Source organism: Pseudophryne corroboree, chromosome 8 (assembly GCF_028390025.1).
Source record: "Pseudophryne corroboree isolate aPseCor3 chromosome 8, aPseCor3.hap2, whole genome shotgun sequence".
Taxonomy (NCBI): Eukaryota; Metazoa; Chordata; class Amphibia; order Anura; family Myobatrachidae; genus Pseudophryne; species Pseudophryne corroboree.
In genome coordinates this window covers 345,720,991-345,740,180 of record NC_086451.1, presented here as the reverse complement: position 1 = coordinate 345,740,180, position 19,190 = coordinate 345,720,991, and the positions used below count along the sequence as shown (strand labels likewise).

At 45.8% G+C, this 19,190-nt stretch overlaps 1 protein-coding gene across 4 annotated transcripts in view; it reads right to left on the bottom strand.

The window, feature by feature from the left end:
- GPC3 (glypican 3) overlaps positions 1-19,190 on the bottom strand; it is a 1,559,491-nt gene that overhangs the window by 766,777 nt on the left and 773,524 nt on the right. For all 4 annotated transcript variants that reach the window (XM_063937475.1, XM_063937478.1, XM_063937476.1 and 1 more), the window contains exons 4-5: positions 18,855-18,985; positions 9,217-9,342 (exon numbers count right to left, since the gene is read on the bottom strand). In XM_063937475.1, coding sequence (XP_063793545.1) covers positions 9,217-9,342; positions 18,855-18,985 — 257 coding nt within the window. The remainder of the gene's footprint in view (positions 1-9,216; positions 9,343-18,854; positions 18,986-19,190) is intronic.

The window sequence follows — 19,190 nt, the reverse complement described above, 5'->3', positions numbered from 1 at the left end:
TGGGTGGGTTATTTTGTTTCTCTGCAGAGTAAATACTGGCTGCTTTATTTTTACACTGCAATTTAGTTTCCAGTTTGAACACACCCCACCCAAATCTAACTCTCTCTGCACATGTTATATCTGCCCCCCCCCCCTCCCCGCAGTGCACATGGTTCTGCCCAACTGCGTACAAATTTGCTGCTGCGATCAACTCTGAATTAGGCCTAATTCAGACCTGATAGCTAGGGTGTGTTTTTTGCATCCCTGCGATCAGGTAGTCACCACCTACAGGGGGAGGGGGAATTCGGTGTGCAGGGATGCAATCGCATGTGCAGGAGAGCTGCACAAACTTCTCTGCACAGCCCAGGACTTACTCTTCCAGTGTCATGATCGGGGCCGGAGCTGACGTCAGAAACCCTCCCTTCAAACACCTGGTCCCTCCTGCGTTTCTCCGGACACTCCCTGAAAACGGTCAGTTGCCACCCACAAACAGCCTCTTCCTGTCAGTCACCTTACGTTCGATTTTTACGCCCTTATCGTCAGTATGCACCGATGCCCGGTGCAGTTGTCTGACACGCCGGCACATTGTGGTGCATACGCATGCGCAGTACAGACCCGATCGCTTACTGTGCGAAAACGCACAGCAGCGATTGGGTCTGAATTAGGCCCATAGTTTCCAGCATCCAGCATCCAACTCTGTATTCCTGTATCCAGCCCAGTGTCAGCACATAATTTTCAGCATGCTACTCTGTGTCAGCCACATAATCTGTCTGGATTGCTTTAGTTATTTCTGTTTATAGTACTCCTCGTCTTCTTGCTCTACTGTCTTGTATTTCCTTAGCTATCTACCTCACCTACATACCCTCAGTACTCTCTATGCCAATGGCTCTGTCTCTTCATTGTTTTGGTCTAACTTTGTTTTGTAGTGTATTGTATGTGTATGTACTTTATGTTCTCTCTTCGCCTGAAAGCTGTCCAGAGTTTGGGAGAGTTCTGTGTTTCAGTGTCTCTTGTTAGTTCTCCAGTCTCTTGTCTTGGAGTAACTCCTATCCTCTTTCAGTCCTTCATTCTATCGGCTTTGATTCAGGTAACCCAGGGGTTGAGCTCATACTACGGCCAGTGGCGTAAGTCCTGGTGGGCATCCCAGTACTGGTAGATGCATAAAGTCTTATGGGAAAAGCGGCTTTTATAGGCAAGAAGACCTGCTGAGTGCGTTCTATGAGACTCAACCCTGGGTGTACAGGGGTCACTACCAGAAGACCCGCAAGCAACACCGAATCTTCAAAGAAAGAGTCCACTCCATCATAACACAATGATTCCTACAGCTAGACTGTGTTTTGCTTTCATGGATTTAAAGAAGAGCAACACTTTTAAATACTGTACACACCTAAATGTTTAAACTGCAGAAGGGCCAGGCTTCATGGATGACAACTTGTACATGGATCCAAAAAGATCATTAGTATCTGACTGGGAAGGACATGTAATTCCGTCAGATGACATCTGACTAAGTAATGTAGTCATCATTCACAGGGCAGGAGAAAGCCTGGCTGGGCCCAAGTACTTTTCAGGGGGAGTAGTCTAATCACAGGAGGCATGGTCATGCACCCTTAGAAAAAAATACAGAAATAATTGTATTTTAAGTAGAGATGAGCGGGTTCGGTTCTTCGGAATCCAAACCCCCCCGAACTTCACCCATTTTACTCGGGTCCGAGGCATACTCGGATTCTCCCGTATGGCTCGGTTAACCCGAGTGCGCCCAAATGTCATCATCCCGCTGTTGGATTCTCGCGAGATTCGGATTCTATATAAGGAGCCGCGCGTCGCCGCCATTTTTCACTCGTGCATTGGAAATGATAGTGAGAGGACGTGGCTGGCGTCTTCTCACTTTGTTTCAGGGGGCTGCATATCTTTATTCTGGGGACCAGCAGTATTATAGGAGGAGTACAGTGCAGAGTTTTGCTGACCAGTGACCACCAGTATTATACGTTCTCTGCCTGAAAAACGCTCCATATCTGTGCTCAGTGTGCTGCATATATCTGTGCTCACACTGCTTTATTGTGGGGACTGGGGACCAGCAGTATTATATAGGAGGAGTACAGTGCAGAGTTTTGCTGACCAGTGACCACCAGTATTATACGTTCTCTGCCTGAAAAACGCTCCATATCTGTGCTCAGTGTGCTGCATATATCTGTGCTCACACTGCTTTATTGTGGGGACTGGGGACCAGCAGTATAATATAGGAGGAGTACAGTGCAGAGTTTTGCTGACCAGTGACCACCAGTATTATACGTTCTCTGCCTGAAAAACGCTCCATATCTGTGCTCAGTGTGCTGCATATATTTGTGCTCACACTGCTTTATTGTGGGGACTGGGGACCAGCAGTATTATATAGGAGGAGTACAGTGCAGAGTTTTGCTGACCAGTGACCACCAGTATTATACGTTCTCTGCCTGAAAAACGCTCCATATCTGTGCTCAGTGTGCTGCATATATCTGTGCTCACACTGCTTTATTGTGGGGACTGGGGACCAGCAGTATTATATAGGAGGAGTACAGTGCAGAGTTTTGCTGATCAGTGACCACCAGTATTATACGTTCTCTGCCTGAAAAACGCTCCATATCTGTGCTGCATTGTAGTATATAGTAGGAGTACAGTGCATAATTTTGCTGACCACCAGTATATAATATATAGGAGTACGGTACAGAAGGCCACTGCTCTACCTACCTCTGTGTCGTCAAGTATACTATCCATCCATACCTGTGGTGCATTTCAGTTTTGCACAGTTTGCTGACCACCAGTATATAATATATAGCAGTACGGTACAGTAGGCCACTGCTCTGCCTACCTCTGTGTCGTCAAGTATACTATCCATCCATACCTGTGGTGCATTTCAGTTTTGCACAGTTTGCTGACCACCAGTATATAATATATAGCAGTACGGTACAGTAGGCCACTGCTCTACCTACCTCTGTGTCGTCAAGTATACTATCCATCCATACCTGTGGTGCATTTCAGTTTTGCACAGTTTGCTGACCACCAGTATATAATATATAGCAGTACGGTACGGTAGGCCACAGCTCTACCTACCTCTGTGTCGTCAAGTATACTATCCATCCATACCTGTGGTGCATTTAAGTTTTGCACAGTTTGCTGACCACCAGTATATAATATATAGCAGTACGGTACAGTAGGCCACTGCTCTACCTACCTCTGTGTCGTCAAGTATACTATCCATCCATACCTGTGGTGCATTTCAGTTGTGCGCAGTATATATACAGTAGGCCATTGCTATTGATACTGGCATATGATTCCACACATTAAAAAATGGAGAACAAAAATGTGGAGGGTAAAATAGGGAAAGATCAAGATCCACTTCCACCTCGTGCTGAAGCTGCTGCCACTAGTCATGGCCGAGACGATGAAATGCCATCAACGTCGTCTGCCAAGGCCGATGCCCAATGTCATAGTAGAGAGCATGTGAAATCCAAAACACAAAAGTTCAGTAAAATGACCCAAAAATCAAAATTAAAATCGTCTGAGGAGAAGCGTAAACCTGCCAATATGCCATTTACGACACGGAGTGGCAAGGAACGGCTGAGGCCCTGGCCTATGTTCATGACTAGTGGTTCAGCTTCACATGAGGATGGAAGCACTCATCCTCTCGCTAGAAAAATGAAAAGACTTAAGCTGGCAAAAGCACAGCAAAGAACTGTGCGTTCTTCTAAATCACAAATCCCCAAGGAGAGTCTAATTGTATCGGCTGCGATGCCTGACCTTCCCAACACTGGACGGGAAGAGGTGGCGCTTTCCACCATTTGCACGCCCCCTGCAAGTGCTGGTAGGAGCACCCGCAGTCCAGTTCCTGATAGTCAAATTGAAGATATCACTGTTGAAGTACACCAGGATGAGGATATGGGTGTTGCTGGCGCTGAGGAGGAAATTGACAAGGAGGATTCTGATGGTGAGGTGGTTTGTTTAAGTCAGGCACCCGGGGAGACACCTGTTGTCCGTGGGACGAATATGGCCATTGACATGCCTGGTCAAATTACAAAAAAAATCACCTCTTCGGTGTGGAATTATTTTAACACAAATGCGGACAACAGGTGTCAAGCCGTGTGTTGCCTTTGTCAAGCGTAATAAGTAGGGGTAAGGACGTTAACCACCTCGGAACATCCTCCCTTATACGTCACCTGCAGCGCATTCATCATAAGTCAGTGACAAGTTCAAAAACTTTGGATGACAGCGGAAGCAGTCCACTGACCACTAAATCCCTTCCTCTTGTAACCAAGCTCCTGCAAACCACACCACCAACTCCCTCAGTGTCAATTTCCTCCTTACACAGGAAAACCAATAGTCCCGCAGGCCATGTCACTGGCAAGTCTGACGAGTCCTCTCCTGCCTGGGATTCCTCCGATGCATCCTTGAGTGTAATGCCTACTGCTGCTGGCGCTGCTGTTGTTGCTGCTGGGAGTCGATCGTCATCCCAGAGGGGAAGTCGGAAGACCACTTGTACTACTTCCAGTAAGCAATTGACTGTCCAACAGTCCTTTGCGAGGAAGATGAAATATCACAGCAGTCATCCTGCTGCAAAGCGGATAACTCAGGCCTTGGCAGCCTGGGCGGTGAGATTCGTGTTTCCGGTATCCACCGTTAATTCACAGGCAACTACAGACTTGATTGAGATACTGTGTCCCCGGTACCAAATACCATCTAGGTTCCATTTCTCTAGGCAGGCGATACCGAAAATGTACACAGACCTCAGAAAAAGAGTCACCAGTGTCCTAAAAAATGCAGTTGTACCCAATGTCCACTTAACTACGGACATGTGGACAAGTGGAGCAGGGCAGACTCAGGACTATATGACTGTGACAGCCCACTGGGTAGATGTATTGCCTCCCGCAGCAAGAACAGCAGCGGCGGCACCAGTAGCAGCATCTCGCAAATGCCAACTCGTTCCTAGGCAGGCTACGCTTTGTATCACCGCTTTCCAGAAGAGGCACACAGCTGACAACCTCTTACGGAAACTGAGGAACATCATCGCAGAATGGCTTACCCCAAATGGACTCTCCTGGGGATTTGTGACATCGGACAACGCCAGCAATATTGTGCGTGCATTACATCTGGGCAAATTCCAGCACGTCCCATGTTTTGCACATACATTGAATTTGGTGGTGCAGAATTATTTAAAAAACGACAGGTGCGTGCAAGAGATGCAGTCAGTGGCCCGAAGAATTGCGGGCCACTTTCGGCATTCAGCCACCGCGTGCCGAAGACTGGAGCACCAGCACACACTCCTGAACCTGCCCTGCCATCATCTGAAGCAAGAGGTAGTAACGAGGTGAAATTCAACCCTCTATATGCTTCAGAGGATGGAGGAGCAGCAAAAGGCCATTCAAGCCTATACATCTGCCTACGATATAGGCAAAGGAGGGGGAATGCACCTGACTCAAGCGCAGTGGAGAATGATTTCAACGTCACTGCTGAGCACTGCTATTATGTAGTGTTAGGACTGCTGATATCGGGAGAAGCCGTGAAGTGGCTCAGCAGCTACACATGCGTTTGCAAACGTGTGACTAATTCTCTGAATTTCTATTACCAGATAGGTTCAGGTATGGTTACAGGTAATTTTTAGTGTGCTGGGGGGAAACTTAGGGGTGGGGATTTGCAAATCCCCCCCCCCCTCCCTGTCTGTTGTTTGTCTGTGACCCCTCCCCGTTTTTAGCACCTGATATATAATTATCTCCAGGAATGACCGAGCAACTGCCATTGTTTGTCTACACATCGTACAAAGGCACCTAAAGCCTTTTCGGTGGCAGTTCGTGGCTGACTGACTGTGGCTAACTCTGGGACACATCCTGTAAAGTTGCCAGAAGCAGTCCCGGCGGTTGTTCGCAGGTAACTGAATCTGCTCTCAAACCTAATAGAAATCTGGATGGTCAGTGATTGGACGAGCACCTGTGTATGTGCATATTTACTTAGAGGTTTTTGCCCTAATTTAAAAAACTAAACTAAAATAATTAGAAACATAGAATTTGACGGCAGATAAGAACCACTTGGCCCATCTAGTCTGCCCCTTTTTTATTTTATCCTTTAGGCAATCTCAACCCTTTTTTAACCTTGATTCTTTGTAAGGATATTCATATGCCTGTCCCAAGCATGTTTAAATTGCCCTACAGTCTTAGCCTCTACCACCTCTGATGGGAGGCTATTCCACTTATCCACTACCCTTTCTGTGAAGTAATTTTTCCTTAAATTTCCCCTGAACCTCCCCCCCTCCAGTCTCAATGTATGCCCTCGAGTTCTAATGCTTCTTTTCCTTTGAAGAATGTTTCCCTCCTGAACTTTGTTAAGACCCTTTATATATTTGAAAGTTTCTATCATGTCTCCCCTTTCCCTTCTCTCCTCCAAACTATACATGTTAAGATCTTTTAGCCTTTCCGGGTAAGTTTTGTGATGTAGGCCATGCACCATTTTAGTTGCCCTTCTTTGTACACTCTCTAATGTATTTATATCCTTCTGGAGATAGGGTCTCCAGAACTGGACACAGTATTCCAGATGGGGCCGTACCAATGACCTATACAGTGGCATTATCACTTCTTTTTTCCTGCTACTGATTCCTCTCCCTATGCAACCAAGCATCTGACTTGCCTTTCTCATTGCTTTGTTGCATTGCTTTCCTGCCTTCAAGTCACTTGAAATAGTGACTCCTAAATCTCTTTCCTCCTCAGTAGTTTCCATTATAGTACCCTTGATACTATACTTAGCCTTTGGGTTTTTGAGACCCAAGTGCATGATTTTGCATTTTTTAGCATTAAACTGTAGTTGCCACGTTCTTGACCATTTCTCAAGCCTACCTAGGTCATTAATCATTTGTTTGACCCCTCCCGGTGTGTCTACCCTGTTGCATATCTTTGTATCATCTGCAAAAAGGCATATCTTTCCTTCAATACCATCTGCAATGTCACCAACAAAGATATTAAAGAGAATTGGACCAAGTACAGATCCCTGGGGTACCCAACTGGTAACATTTCCCTCCATAAATTGCACTCCATTAACTACGACTGTCTGTTTCCTATCCTGCAACCAGGTTCTTATCCATTTAACTGATTTATAATCCACCCCCAGGCTTTCAAGTTTATTTAGCAGTCTGCGATGTGGGACAGTGTCAAATGCCTTACTAAAGTCTAGATATGCTACATCTACAGCTCCCCCTTGATCTATTATTTTCATCACAGAGTCAAAAAAGTCAATAAGATTTGTTTGGTATGATCTCCCACCAGTAAATCCATGCTGTTTTGGATCCTGTAAGTTGTTTGATTTAAGATATTCCACTACTCTTTCTTTTAATAGTTTTTCCATTACTTTCCCTACTACTGATGTAAGGCTTACTGGTCTGTAGTTACTTGCTTCTTCCTTGCTTCCACTTTTGTGCAGTGGAACTACATTTGCTCTTTTCCAGTCCTCTGGAATAGCACCTGTATTTAGTGACTGGTTAAATAAATCTGTTAAAGGTGTAACCAGCACATCTTTTAGCTCTTTGAGTATCCTTGGGTGTATCCCATCTGGTCCCATTGATTTATCCACTTTTAGTTTTGAAAGTTCTGTTAGGACCTTCTCCTCTGTAAATGTATTTTCATCTACCTTATTTTTATGAATGTCCTTGCAATTTAACTGTGGCCCCATCCCTTCTTCTGTAGTAAATACTGAGCAAAAATAATTATTTAGGTGATCTGCTATTGCCTTGTCTCCCTCCACCAAATGCCCACTCTCTGTCTTAAGTCTTATTATTCCTCCATTTGATTTTCTCCTTTCACTTATATACTTAAAAAAAGTTTTGCCCCCTTTATCTATTCACTGGGCCATTTTCTCCTCAGCTTCTGCCTTTGCACGTCTGATCACTTTCTTAGCATCCTTCCGTCTGTCCAGATACACCTCTTTGTCGTTATTATTTTGAGTCTGTTTGTATTTCCTAAAAGCCATCTTTTTTGCTTTCACACTAGTTGATACTACTTTTGTGAACCACACTGGCTTCCTTTTCCTGGTGCTTTTCCTAACCATTTTGATACAAAGGTCTGTTGCACTTAGTAATGCACTTTTCATTTTTTTCCACCTCTCCTGCACTCCTTCCAAGTTCCTCCAGTCTGCCAATGAATCACTTAAACATCTCCCCATTTTTGCAAAGTCTGCATTTCTAAAATCCAACACCTTTGTTTTTGTGTGAGAGGAGTTGGATCCTGTCTTTATACTAAACCATACTGCTTGATGATCACTGGATCCCAGGTGCTCACCCACATATATATCAGATATCCTATCACCATTTGTAAGAATAAGATCTAATATTGAGTCTTTGCGAGTGGGCTCCCTCACCAATTGTTTGAGAGATGCTCCCTGTAAGGAATGTAGAAATTTGCCACTTGTAGCTGAACTTGCAAAAGACCCCTCCCAATTTACATCAGGTAAATTAAAGTCTCCCATGATTATGACTTCTCCCTTAAAAGCCATTTTAGAGATGTACAACAATAGGTTCCTGTCCAAATCCTGCCCCTGGCCTGGTGGTCTATAGATCACCCCAATGCGAATAATGTCCTTCTTCCCAGTTTCTATGGTGACCCAAAGGGCCTCAGTTTTGGCTTCAATATTTTGTATTAAAGTAGCATTTATGCTTTTTTTCACATACATTGCTACCCCTCCTCCTATTCTTCCTATTCTATCTTTCCTAAATAAATTGTATCCTGGTATAGCTAAGTCCCAGTCATGATTCTCATTGCACCAAGACTCTGTAATTGCCACAAAATCCAGGTTATTCCTTGTCATTATCGCAATTAGCTCTGGAATTTTGTCTCCTAAGCTCCTAGCATTTGCAGACATAGCTTTAAGAATTTTTTCTGTGCATTTGTTAGTTTGGGAGCACTGCTTACAAGGGGAGGCACTTGATATCCCGACTGTCTGGATCCCAGCGCTCTGCATACTGGCGCTGGGATCTCAACCGCCGGGATACTGACAACTATTCTCCCTCTTGGGGTATCCACGACACCCCTGGAGGGAGAATAACGCGCGCCACCGTGCCCACAATGGGCTCTTTTGCGCTCGGGATTCCGGCGGCCGGGATCTCGGCGCCGGTATGCTGGGCGTCGGGATCCCGAGCGCCAGTATATCGTAGTACACCCCTTACACGATGGATATGGCATAGACTTGTCACAGAAGGGTGGAACAAGTAGCTAAAATAGTATAAAATACCTCTCAACAATTTCCTGTCCATTCCAGCAAGATGTGTCATTTTCTACAACAGTGCTGTGACGGCAGACGAGGGCAGGCATGCTGCCATAAAAGTGACTGTAGGCTTTCAACTTCATTACAAACTCCCTGCAAAAAGAACAAAGACTGTTAGCAATGCCAAGTTATAAGCTGCTTAAATAATTAAGCCTTTAGCTTAAGAGAAGAAATAATAATTATTTGAGTTTTCTGGGGGGGTTTTGTAGTAGTGCCCTGTAATTAATACAAAGAAACAAAAAGTCAAGTTAATGTTGTTTTCTATTATATTGATATGGAATCATTGTGTATGTAGAACCTATGCCATCTGATGATTGCACTAACAGGCCTAATTGCAGTATTTTTCTGATATGATATGGCCAATAGTGCTGAGAGGCGAATAAAGTTTATAAAACAATCAATATTACTATCTGCAAGCGTCTATTAATGATTTACCTTACGCGGTCGAATAGGATGCAACCGCGCTATCCCACTGAGCCCCCTGGCTGGGAATGAGGAATTTCTGCTGTGTACATGTTCTGCTGTCGCCCCTGGAAGTGACATTGCAGCATGTGACTGTATGACATCACTGCCGAAATCAAGCCCCAGAATGCCATGCAAACAGAACTCTGAGGCGCATGCGCCGGTAACTGGTGGGGAGTGGCAAAGTGGGGGAGAGGAAAGGTGGGAAGAGGCAAGTGCCGGGGGAGGGCAAATTTGGTATGGTGGTATGTAATGCCCCACATAAAAAATAAGAATTTACTTACCGATAATTCTATTTCTCGTAGTCCGTAGTGGATGCTGGGGACTCCGTCAGGACCATGGGGAATAGCGGGCTCCGCAGGAGACAGGGCACATCTAAAAAGCTTTTTAGGTCACATGGTGTGTACTGGCTCCTCCCCCTATGACCCTCCTCCAAGCCTCAGTTAGGTACTGTGCCCGGACGAGCGTACACAATAAGGAAGGATCTTGAATCCCGGGTAAGACTCATACCAGCCACACCAATCACACCGTACAACTTGTGATCTGAACCCAGTTAACAGTATGATAACAAAACGAAGTAGCCTCTGAAAAAATGGCTCACAACAATAGTAATAACCCGATTTTTGTAACAATAACTATGTACAAGCATTGCAGACAATCCGCACTTGGGATGGGCGCCCAGCATCCACTACGGACTACGAGAAATAGAATTATCGGTAAGTAAATTCTTATTTTCTCTAACGTCCTAGTGGATGCTGGGGACTCCGTCAGGACCATGGGGATTATACCAAAGCTCCCAAACGGGCGGGAGAGTGCGGATGACTCTGCAGCACCGAATGAGAGAACTCCAGGTCCTCTTTAGCCAGAGTATCAAATTTGTAAAATTTTACAAACGTGTTCTCCCCTGACCACGTAGCTGCTCGGCAAAGTTATAATGCCGAGACTCCTCGGGCAGCCGCCCAGGATGAGGCCACCTTCCTTGTGGAATGGGCATCTACATATTTCGGCTGTGGCAGGCCTGCCACAGAATGTGCAAGCTGAATTGTACTACAAATCTAGCGTGCAATAGACTGCTTAGAAGCAGGAGCACCCAGCTTGTTGGGTGCATACAATATAAACAGCAAGTCAGACTTTCTGACTCCAGCCGTCCTAACTATATATATATATATATATATATATATTTTTAGGGCCCTGACAACGTCTAGTAACTTGGAGTCCTCCAAGTCCCCAGTAGCCGCAGGCACCACAATAGGTTGTTTCAGGTGACAACGCTGACACCCCTTTAGGAAGAAACTGGAGACGAGTCCCAGTTCTGCCCTGTTCAAATGGAAAATTCTAATATGGGCTTTTGTAAAACAAAACCGCCCATTCTTTTTGACAATCGCCTGGCCGAGGCCAGGACTAACAACATGGTCACTTTCCATGTGAGATATTGGTCAACAGCATGGTCACTTTCCATGTGAGATATTTCAAATCCACAGATTTGAGCGGTTCAAACCAATATGATTTTAAGGAATCCCAACACTATGTTGAGATCTCACGGTGCCCCTAGAGGCACAAAAGAACTGTATATGGAATACACCCTTTACAATCTGGACTTCAGGAACTGAAGTCAATTTTTTCTGGAAGAAAATCTACAGGGCCGAAATTTAAATCTTAATGAACCCCAATTTGAGACTCAAAACACTCCTGTTTTCAGGAAGTGCAGAATCGACCTAGTTGAATTTCCTTCGTGGAGCCTTCCTGGCCTTACCCACGCAACATATTTTCACCACATGTGGTGATGACGTTGTGCGGTCACCTCCTTCCTGGCTTTGACCAAGGTAGGTATGACCTCTTATGGAATGCCTTTTTCCCTTCAGAATCCGGTATTCAACCGCCATGCCGTCAAACGCAGCCGCGGTAATTCTTGGAAAAGACATGGTACTTGCTGAAGCAAGTCCCTTCTTAGCTCCCCAGGCCCTTAGTCCTCTGTGAGCATCTCTTGAAGCTCCGGGTACCAAGTCCCTCTTGGCCCATCCGGAGCCACTAGTATAGTTCATACTCCTCTATGTCTTATAATTCTCAATACCTTGGTTATGAGAAACAGAGGAGGGAACCCATACACTGACTGGTACACCCACGGTGTTACCAGAACATCCACAGCTATCGCCTGAAGGTCTCATGACCTGGCGGAATACCTGTCCCGTTTTTCGGGCGGGACGCTATCATGTCCACCTTTGGTCTTTGCCAACGGTCCACAATCATGCTGAAAAACTTCCCTATGAAGTTTCCACTCTCCCGGGTGGAGGTCATGCCTGCTGAGGAAGTCTGCTTCCCAGTCGTCCACTCCCGGAAAGAACACTGCTGACAGTGCTATCACATGATTTTCCGCCTAGCGAAAAATCCTTGCAGTTTTGTCACTGCCCTCCTGCTTCTTGTGCCGCCCTTTCTGTTTACGTGGGCGACTGCCGTGATGTTATCCCACTGGATCAATACCGGCTGACCTTGAAGCAGAGGTCTTGCTAAGTTTAGAGCCTTATAAATTTGCTCTAAGCTTATTTATGCAGAGAGAATTCTCCAGACTTAATCACACTTCCCTGGAAATTTTTTCCCTGTGTGACTGTTCTCCAGCCTCTCAGGCTGGCCTCCGTGGTCACCGGCATCCAATCCTGAATGCCAAATCTGCGGCCCTCTAGAAGATGAGCACTCTGTAATCACCACAGGAGAGACACCCTTGTCCTTGGATATAGGGTTATCCGCTGATGCATCTGAGGATGCGATCCGGACCATTTGTCCAGCAGATCCCACCGAAGAGTTCTTGCGGGAAATCTGCCGAATGGAATTGCTTCGTAATAAGCCACCATTTTTACCAGGACTCTTGTGCAATGATGCACTGACACTTTTCCTGGTTTTAGGAGGATCCCGATTAGCTCGGAGAACTCCCTGGCTTTCTCCACTGGGAGAAACACGTTTTTCTGGACTGTGTCCAGAATCATCCCTATGAACAGTAGACGTGTCATCGGAAAAAGCTGCGATTTTGGAATATTTAGAATCCACTCGTGCTGACGTAGAACTACTTAAGATAGTGCTACTCCGACCTCCAACTGTTCTCTGGACCTTGCCCTTATCAGGAAAGCGTCCATGTTTCCTTTTAAGAAAAATCATCATTCCGGCCATTACCTTGGTAAAGACCCGGGGCGCCGTGGACAACCCAAACGGCAGCGTCTGAACTGATAGTGACAGTTCTGTACCAGGAACCTGAAGTACCCTTGGTGAGAAGGGCAAATTTGGACCTGTAGGTAAGCGTCCCTGATATCCAGTGACACCATATCGTCCCCTTCTTCCTGGTTCGCTATCACTGCTCTGAGTGACTCCATCTTGATTTGAACGCTTGTATGTAAGTGTTCAAATATTTCAGATCTCACCGAGCCGGTTGGCTTCAGTACCACAATATAGTGTGGGATACTACCCCCTTCCATGTTGTAAGAGGGGTACTTTGATTATCACCTGCTGGGAATACAGCCTGTGAATTGTGTGAGGGGGAGATGTCTCGAATTTCCAATGTACACCTGGGATACTACATGTAGGATCCCGGAGTTCCCTTGCGAGTGAGCCCCCTGCGTACTGAAACTCTTGAGATGACCCCCTACCGCACCTGAGTCCGCTTGTACGGCCCCAGCGTTATGCTGCGGACTTGGCAGAAGCTGTGAGGGGCTTCTGTTCCTGGGAATGGGCTGCTTGCTGCAGTCTTCTTCCCTTTCCTCTACCCCTGGGCAGATATGACTGGCCTTTGCCCGCCTGCCCCTATGGGGACGAAAGGACTGAGACTGAAAAGACTGTGTCCTTTTTTGCCGATATGTGATTCGGGGTAACAAAAAGTGGATTTTTCAGCTGTTGCCATGGCCACCAGGTCCGATGGACCGCCCCTTTATACGGCAATACTTCCACATGCCGTCTGGAATCTGCCTCACCTGACCACTGTCGTGTCTTCGTCTGGCAGATATGTAAATCACATTTACTCTTGATGCCAGAATGCAAATATCCCTCTGCGCATCACGCATATATAGAAATGCATCCTTAAAATGCTCTATAGTCAATAAAATCTTGTCCCTGTCAAGGGTATCAAAATTTTCAGTCAGGAAATCCGACCAAGCCCCCTCAGCGCTGCACATCCAGGCTGAGGCGATTGCTGGTCGTAGTATAACACCAGTATGTGTGTATATACTGTCATGATATTTTTCAGCTTCCTATCAGCTGGCTTCTTGAGGGCGGCCGTATCTAGAGACGGTAACGCCATGTTTTTATAAGCGTGTGAGCGCCTTATCCACCCTAAGGTGTGTTTCCCAACTCGCCCTTACTTCTGGCGGGAAAGGGTATACCGCCCATAACTTTCTATCGGAGGAACCCCACGTATCATCACACACTTCATTTAATTTATCTGATTCAGGCAAAACTACAAGTAGTTTATTCACACCCTACAAAATACCCTTATTTGTGGTACTTGTAGTATCAGAAATATGTAACAGCTCCTTCATTGCCCTTAACATGTAACTCGTGGCCCTAAAGGAAAATTACGTATGTTTCTTCACCGTCGACACTGGGGTCAGTGTCCATGTCTGTGTCTGTCGGCCGACTGAGGTAAATGGGCGTTTTTACAAGCCCCTGACGGTGTCTGAGACGCCTGGACCGGTACTAATTTGTCCGCCGGCCATCTCATGTCGTCAACCGTCTTGCAGCGTGTTGACATTATCACGTAATTCCATAAGTAGACCATCCATTCCGGTGTCGACTCCCTAGAGAGTGACATCAACATTACAGGCAATTTGCTCCGCCTCCTCACCAACATTTTCCTCATACATGTCGACACACACGTACCGACATACAGCACACACACAGGGAATGCTCTGATAGAGGACAGGACCCACTAGCCCTTTGGGGAGACAGAGGGAGAGTTTGCCAGCACACACCAAAAGCGCTATAATGTATATAACAACCCTAGAAGGTGTTGTTTCTATATATGCGCTCTTAATATATCATTATATCGCCAATTTATGCCCCCCTTCTCTTTTAACCCTGTTTCTGTAGTGCAGTGCAGGGGAGAGTGGGAGCCTTCCTCACCAGCGGAGCTGATCAGGAAAATGGCGCTGAGTGCTGAGGAGAATAAGCTCCGCCCCCTTTTCGGCGGGCTTTTCCTCCCGGTTTTTTAATAACTGGCCTGGGTTAAAATACATACATATAGCCTTAATGGCTATATGTGATGTATTTATTTGCCAAATAGGTATTTATATTGCTGCCCAGGGCGCCCCCAGCAGCGCCCTGCACCCTCCGTGACCGTGTCAGTGAGCCGTGTGACAACAATGGCGCACAGCTGCAGTGCTGTGCGCTACCTCTCTGAAGACTGTGAAGTCTTCTGCCGCCTGTTTCCGGACCTCCGTTCCGCCGTCTTTCTTCAGCGTCTGTAAGGGGGATCGGCGGCGCGGCTCCGGGACGAACCCCAGGCTGACCTGTGTTCCGACTCCCTCTGGAGCTCAGTGTCCAGTAGCCTAAGACTTCAATCCTCCTGCACGCAGGTGAGTTGCCAGTCTCTCCCCTAAGTCCCTCGTTGCAGTGATCCTGTCGCCAGCAGGAATCACTGATTAGAAACCTAAAAAAAAACTTTACTAAATAGCTCCTTAAGAGAGCCATCCAGTTTGCACCCTTCTCGGACGGGCACAAAAACCTAACTGAGGCTTGGAGGAGGGTCATAGGGGGAGGAGCCAGTACACACCATGTGACCTAAAAAGCTTTTTAGATGTGCCCTGTCTCCTGCGGAGCCCGCTATTCCCCATGGTCCTGACGGAGTCCCCAGCATCCACTAGGACGTTAGAGAAATTAGTGGTGCTAGGCTGAAGGGGGTGGATTATACATATATTTACACTGACACATAGTGGTGGTGGAGGGGATAATAGCTGCCATTGGGGTTGGGAGTAATACCACTGGGGACATAGTGCCACTGGGGGTTCTATTACGACTCGGGGTTGGGAGATACTATTACAAAGGGAGCTTATGGAGATGAGAAGTTGCAAGACACTCCCTAGCATATATTTTTTTTTTTCATCATATAAATATTTAATCCATTTAAAAAAAAAAATACATTCTAAACTTAATGACATTTGTTGGGTAAAAACATTAGCTGGTTAAGTGGTTAATATCAATAAACACTATTTAGCACATAAAAAAATAAAGATATTCTTTGAAGAACAGCTAATTACTGGCTGATAATGTCCATATTTAGGGGATTATTATCTCATTATAAATTATTATATTATAGCCAGGGCCATCCTAATGTATAGTCACACTGGGCAGCTGCCCAGGGCCCCACAATTCTAGGGGCCTTTCAGCAGAGATGGGGCAGCATTCTCTAACTGCCTCCCAGCCTGTAGCCAGACAGTGAAGGGCTTGTCAGCATGCCGATTGGTTTATGGCTGGAGTTATCCACAAATCAGAGTGCTAATAGTCATACACTGTATGGAAGCATGTGGAGAGATGGTGCAGGAACGCAGGAGGGGCATGTTATAATTTATTTGTTAACTGCTTCCTGTGAATGGGTGGGTAGTGGCCTCAGTGCATTGCTTTGGCCAGGGCTTACTATGCTGTTAAGATGGCCCTGTTTCTAGTCAGTATTTGAGATGATCATATTCCTGATACTCAACGAAAGCTTTTATTTAGAATCATATCTGTTGTAGTCTATGTTATTGTTCACATACTACATGCAAAGTTGTGACCCAGAACAATATAAATTACACACAGTAGTTGGACAGATATATTAGATAAGGAGAGTGCCTGACTGGGCACAATATCTATATAAGAGGCTGGTAATTTTGTGATTGGTTAAAGAAGGTCAATTGTTGCTAGGCAGATCAGAGTTTTGAGTGAGTGATAATTGGATAGGGCCAGCCTATTGGTGAGTGTAGGGGAGGTGTTTAGTACATGTAAGGTAGAAACTTCCAGAGTGCTTCCTCTTGTCGTCTGGAAGCCCACCCACCCGCCCTATTGGCTCACTAATTTGGCCCTTTTCAATTTGGCTTACTATTATCTTTCTTTCAGACTTAGTGGGCGGGAAGGCGCTACTGGCCAGCGGTCACTTGTAGCATAAGTGGTGTTGTGGGGCACTTACCCCTTTTGAAGGACGGCGAGTGTGTCCTGCCCTTGTGGGGGGGCGAGGGGCGCTTCCTTGGGGAGCGTCCTCACTCTGCTATAGGAAGGGGTGGTGAGACCTTCGCAGCACAGGTTATGCTGATATATATAGATGGGGCGTTTCAGTCGCACCCATGACAGTTGGGGCGTTTAGTCGCCGCCATTTTGTAAGATCGTGACTAGAGCTGGTTAGTGGTAGCGTTTTCCTGGCCACCCACTACGGGTGAGGTCATTCCAATTAATAAATTCAATGACCATTTAATCCAACGCAGTTGTGTCCGTGTCGTTATTTTTAGTTGATAAGCTAGCTTAAAGTGTATAGTTAATGTCAAGCACAATAATTGAATAGACGCCTTATGCCTGGAGAAGGGAAAAAGTGGAAGGTGATAATGCACCAGCCAATCAGGTTGGGTCTGATAAATGACCGTTAGGAGCTGACTGGCAGGTGCTTTATCACCTTACACTTCTCCATGCTTAATACATCTGCCCCACAAGACCATAATGACAGTCAGCCATAACATATATACCCATTGCCCCTTCCAATGCCGGCATACAGGTTCCTCAGCATAGCTCAGTTTGGTAATTTCTATGTAGCAGTGAGTGAGTACCAAAGTCGTATGACAAGTTTATCAATGTATAATCCCCCCACATCACTTCATTACCTCTAGCTTGTAACACATTTTATTTTTCCAAGTGTCATTTAGTAAGTTGTACTATATTGCTATACAGGTATATGACTTTTTGTACCTTTGGTGCTTAAGCTGGCAGGTGGAATTGCTGCAGTTCTATTTAAGGCCTGGAGTCAGGGGCGTTTTAACAGAGGAGGAGGCCCATGTGCAGACTCCAGGTGGGCCCCGTCCTCTCCACGGTGCTGTAGGCTTCAACATTGCGCTGGAGTTTACTGCACATACGCAGGTCTCCGGAAACATGTTCCTGAGACTAATTTCACTACTGTGCATGCGCAGTGACCACTTTTGCCATGGCTGCAGTGCCCGATGTGGGACTCTGGAAAGGTAAGTATAACATGGGTGCAGTGTGTGCCCCCTCTGGACACAGGGGCCCGTGTGCACCGCACACATTGCACCTATGATAAAAATGCCAATGCTACAATGTACATTGCATGTAGTTCATTACTCAGTATATATTCACCATATCTCTTATCGGAATAGCTGTCCTTTGCATTTATTCATGCATACGGCTAAATAAGCTGTAATGCATGCAATAAGTGGTGGGATATATTACATGCAATGTCCAATGCATGATACATCCTGTCCTGAGTAGTTTCCAGAGCAAAAAAGGGATACCTGGAGGCATTGCCAGACTGGGGCATGAAGGGCCCACCGGGGGAATGCAGTGATAGGGGCCCACACTTAGGGGTGTGGTCAACCTAAAAAAGGGGTGTGACCAACCCCCACAGAGGCTTGAAATACACAATAGACTTGTGTAGTTTAATGCAACGTATCATACCATGTATAATACAAGTGCACAGTCTGGAACCTGATCCCTAGAGGAAGGAGTGGGCCCCCAGTCTGTGGGGCCCACCAGAGGTTTCCCCTATACCCCTGTGGGCCAGTCTGACCCTGCTGGGAGGTAAGTTAGGGAAGTTTCAAATGCATGAACCTAAACTTGTTTAGTGAGCGTCTGTACAGTAAGAGAGGCAGAGCAGCGCCCCTCCTTGGTTCAGTGTTTACAGAGCCTCGTATTCCGAGTGGGGCGTGACCATTCCACAATGCTTGGTTGCACCAGCTCTTTAGCATCGAGATGTCTCGCCAGCCCTGGAGGAACCCCATAATTCACTGTTAACAGCATATACAGTATCTGCATGATAGTATTCCACTGATAGTGAACCTGTATTCTCTTCCAGGTAAGCCTTCAGACAATCTGTGTTCCGTGCAATAAAGAAGCACTCAATCTTCTTCCTGCAGAGTTGCACATGTGTACTCACATAAAAAGACACCAGGTAATATGGATATATTTTTATTTACCTCCTTTTTCCAGTTAAAGTCTCCTCATTCTCTGTGTTGGCCTTGAATACTTTTTTATTAATATACAAATCTGCTCCAGCGCGTACTGACCGTGACACTCTCTGCTTTGAAGTACCGCACAATTTATTAACCTATAAAGATAAAGAAGTGTTAGCATTGCATTGAACAGGAATTATCTACATAGCAGACTTCACATCTAACACATTCTTGACAAGATAACGGTTCATACTGCAAAGGAATTGCTGAAATATCAAAATGCTACTTTTTAAATATGGTGAGAACATATATAGATAATAGAAAAAAATAAGATTTTAAACCTACCGGTAAATCTTTTTC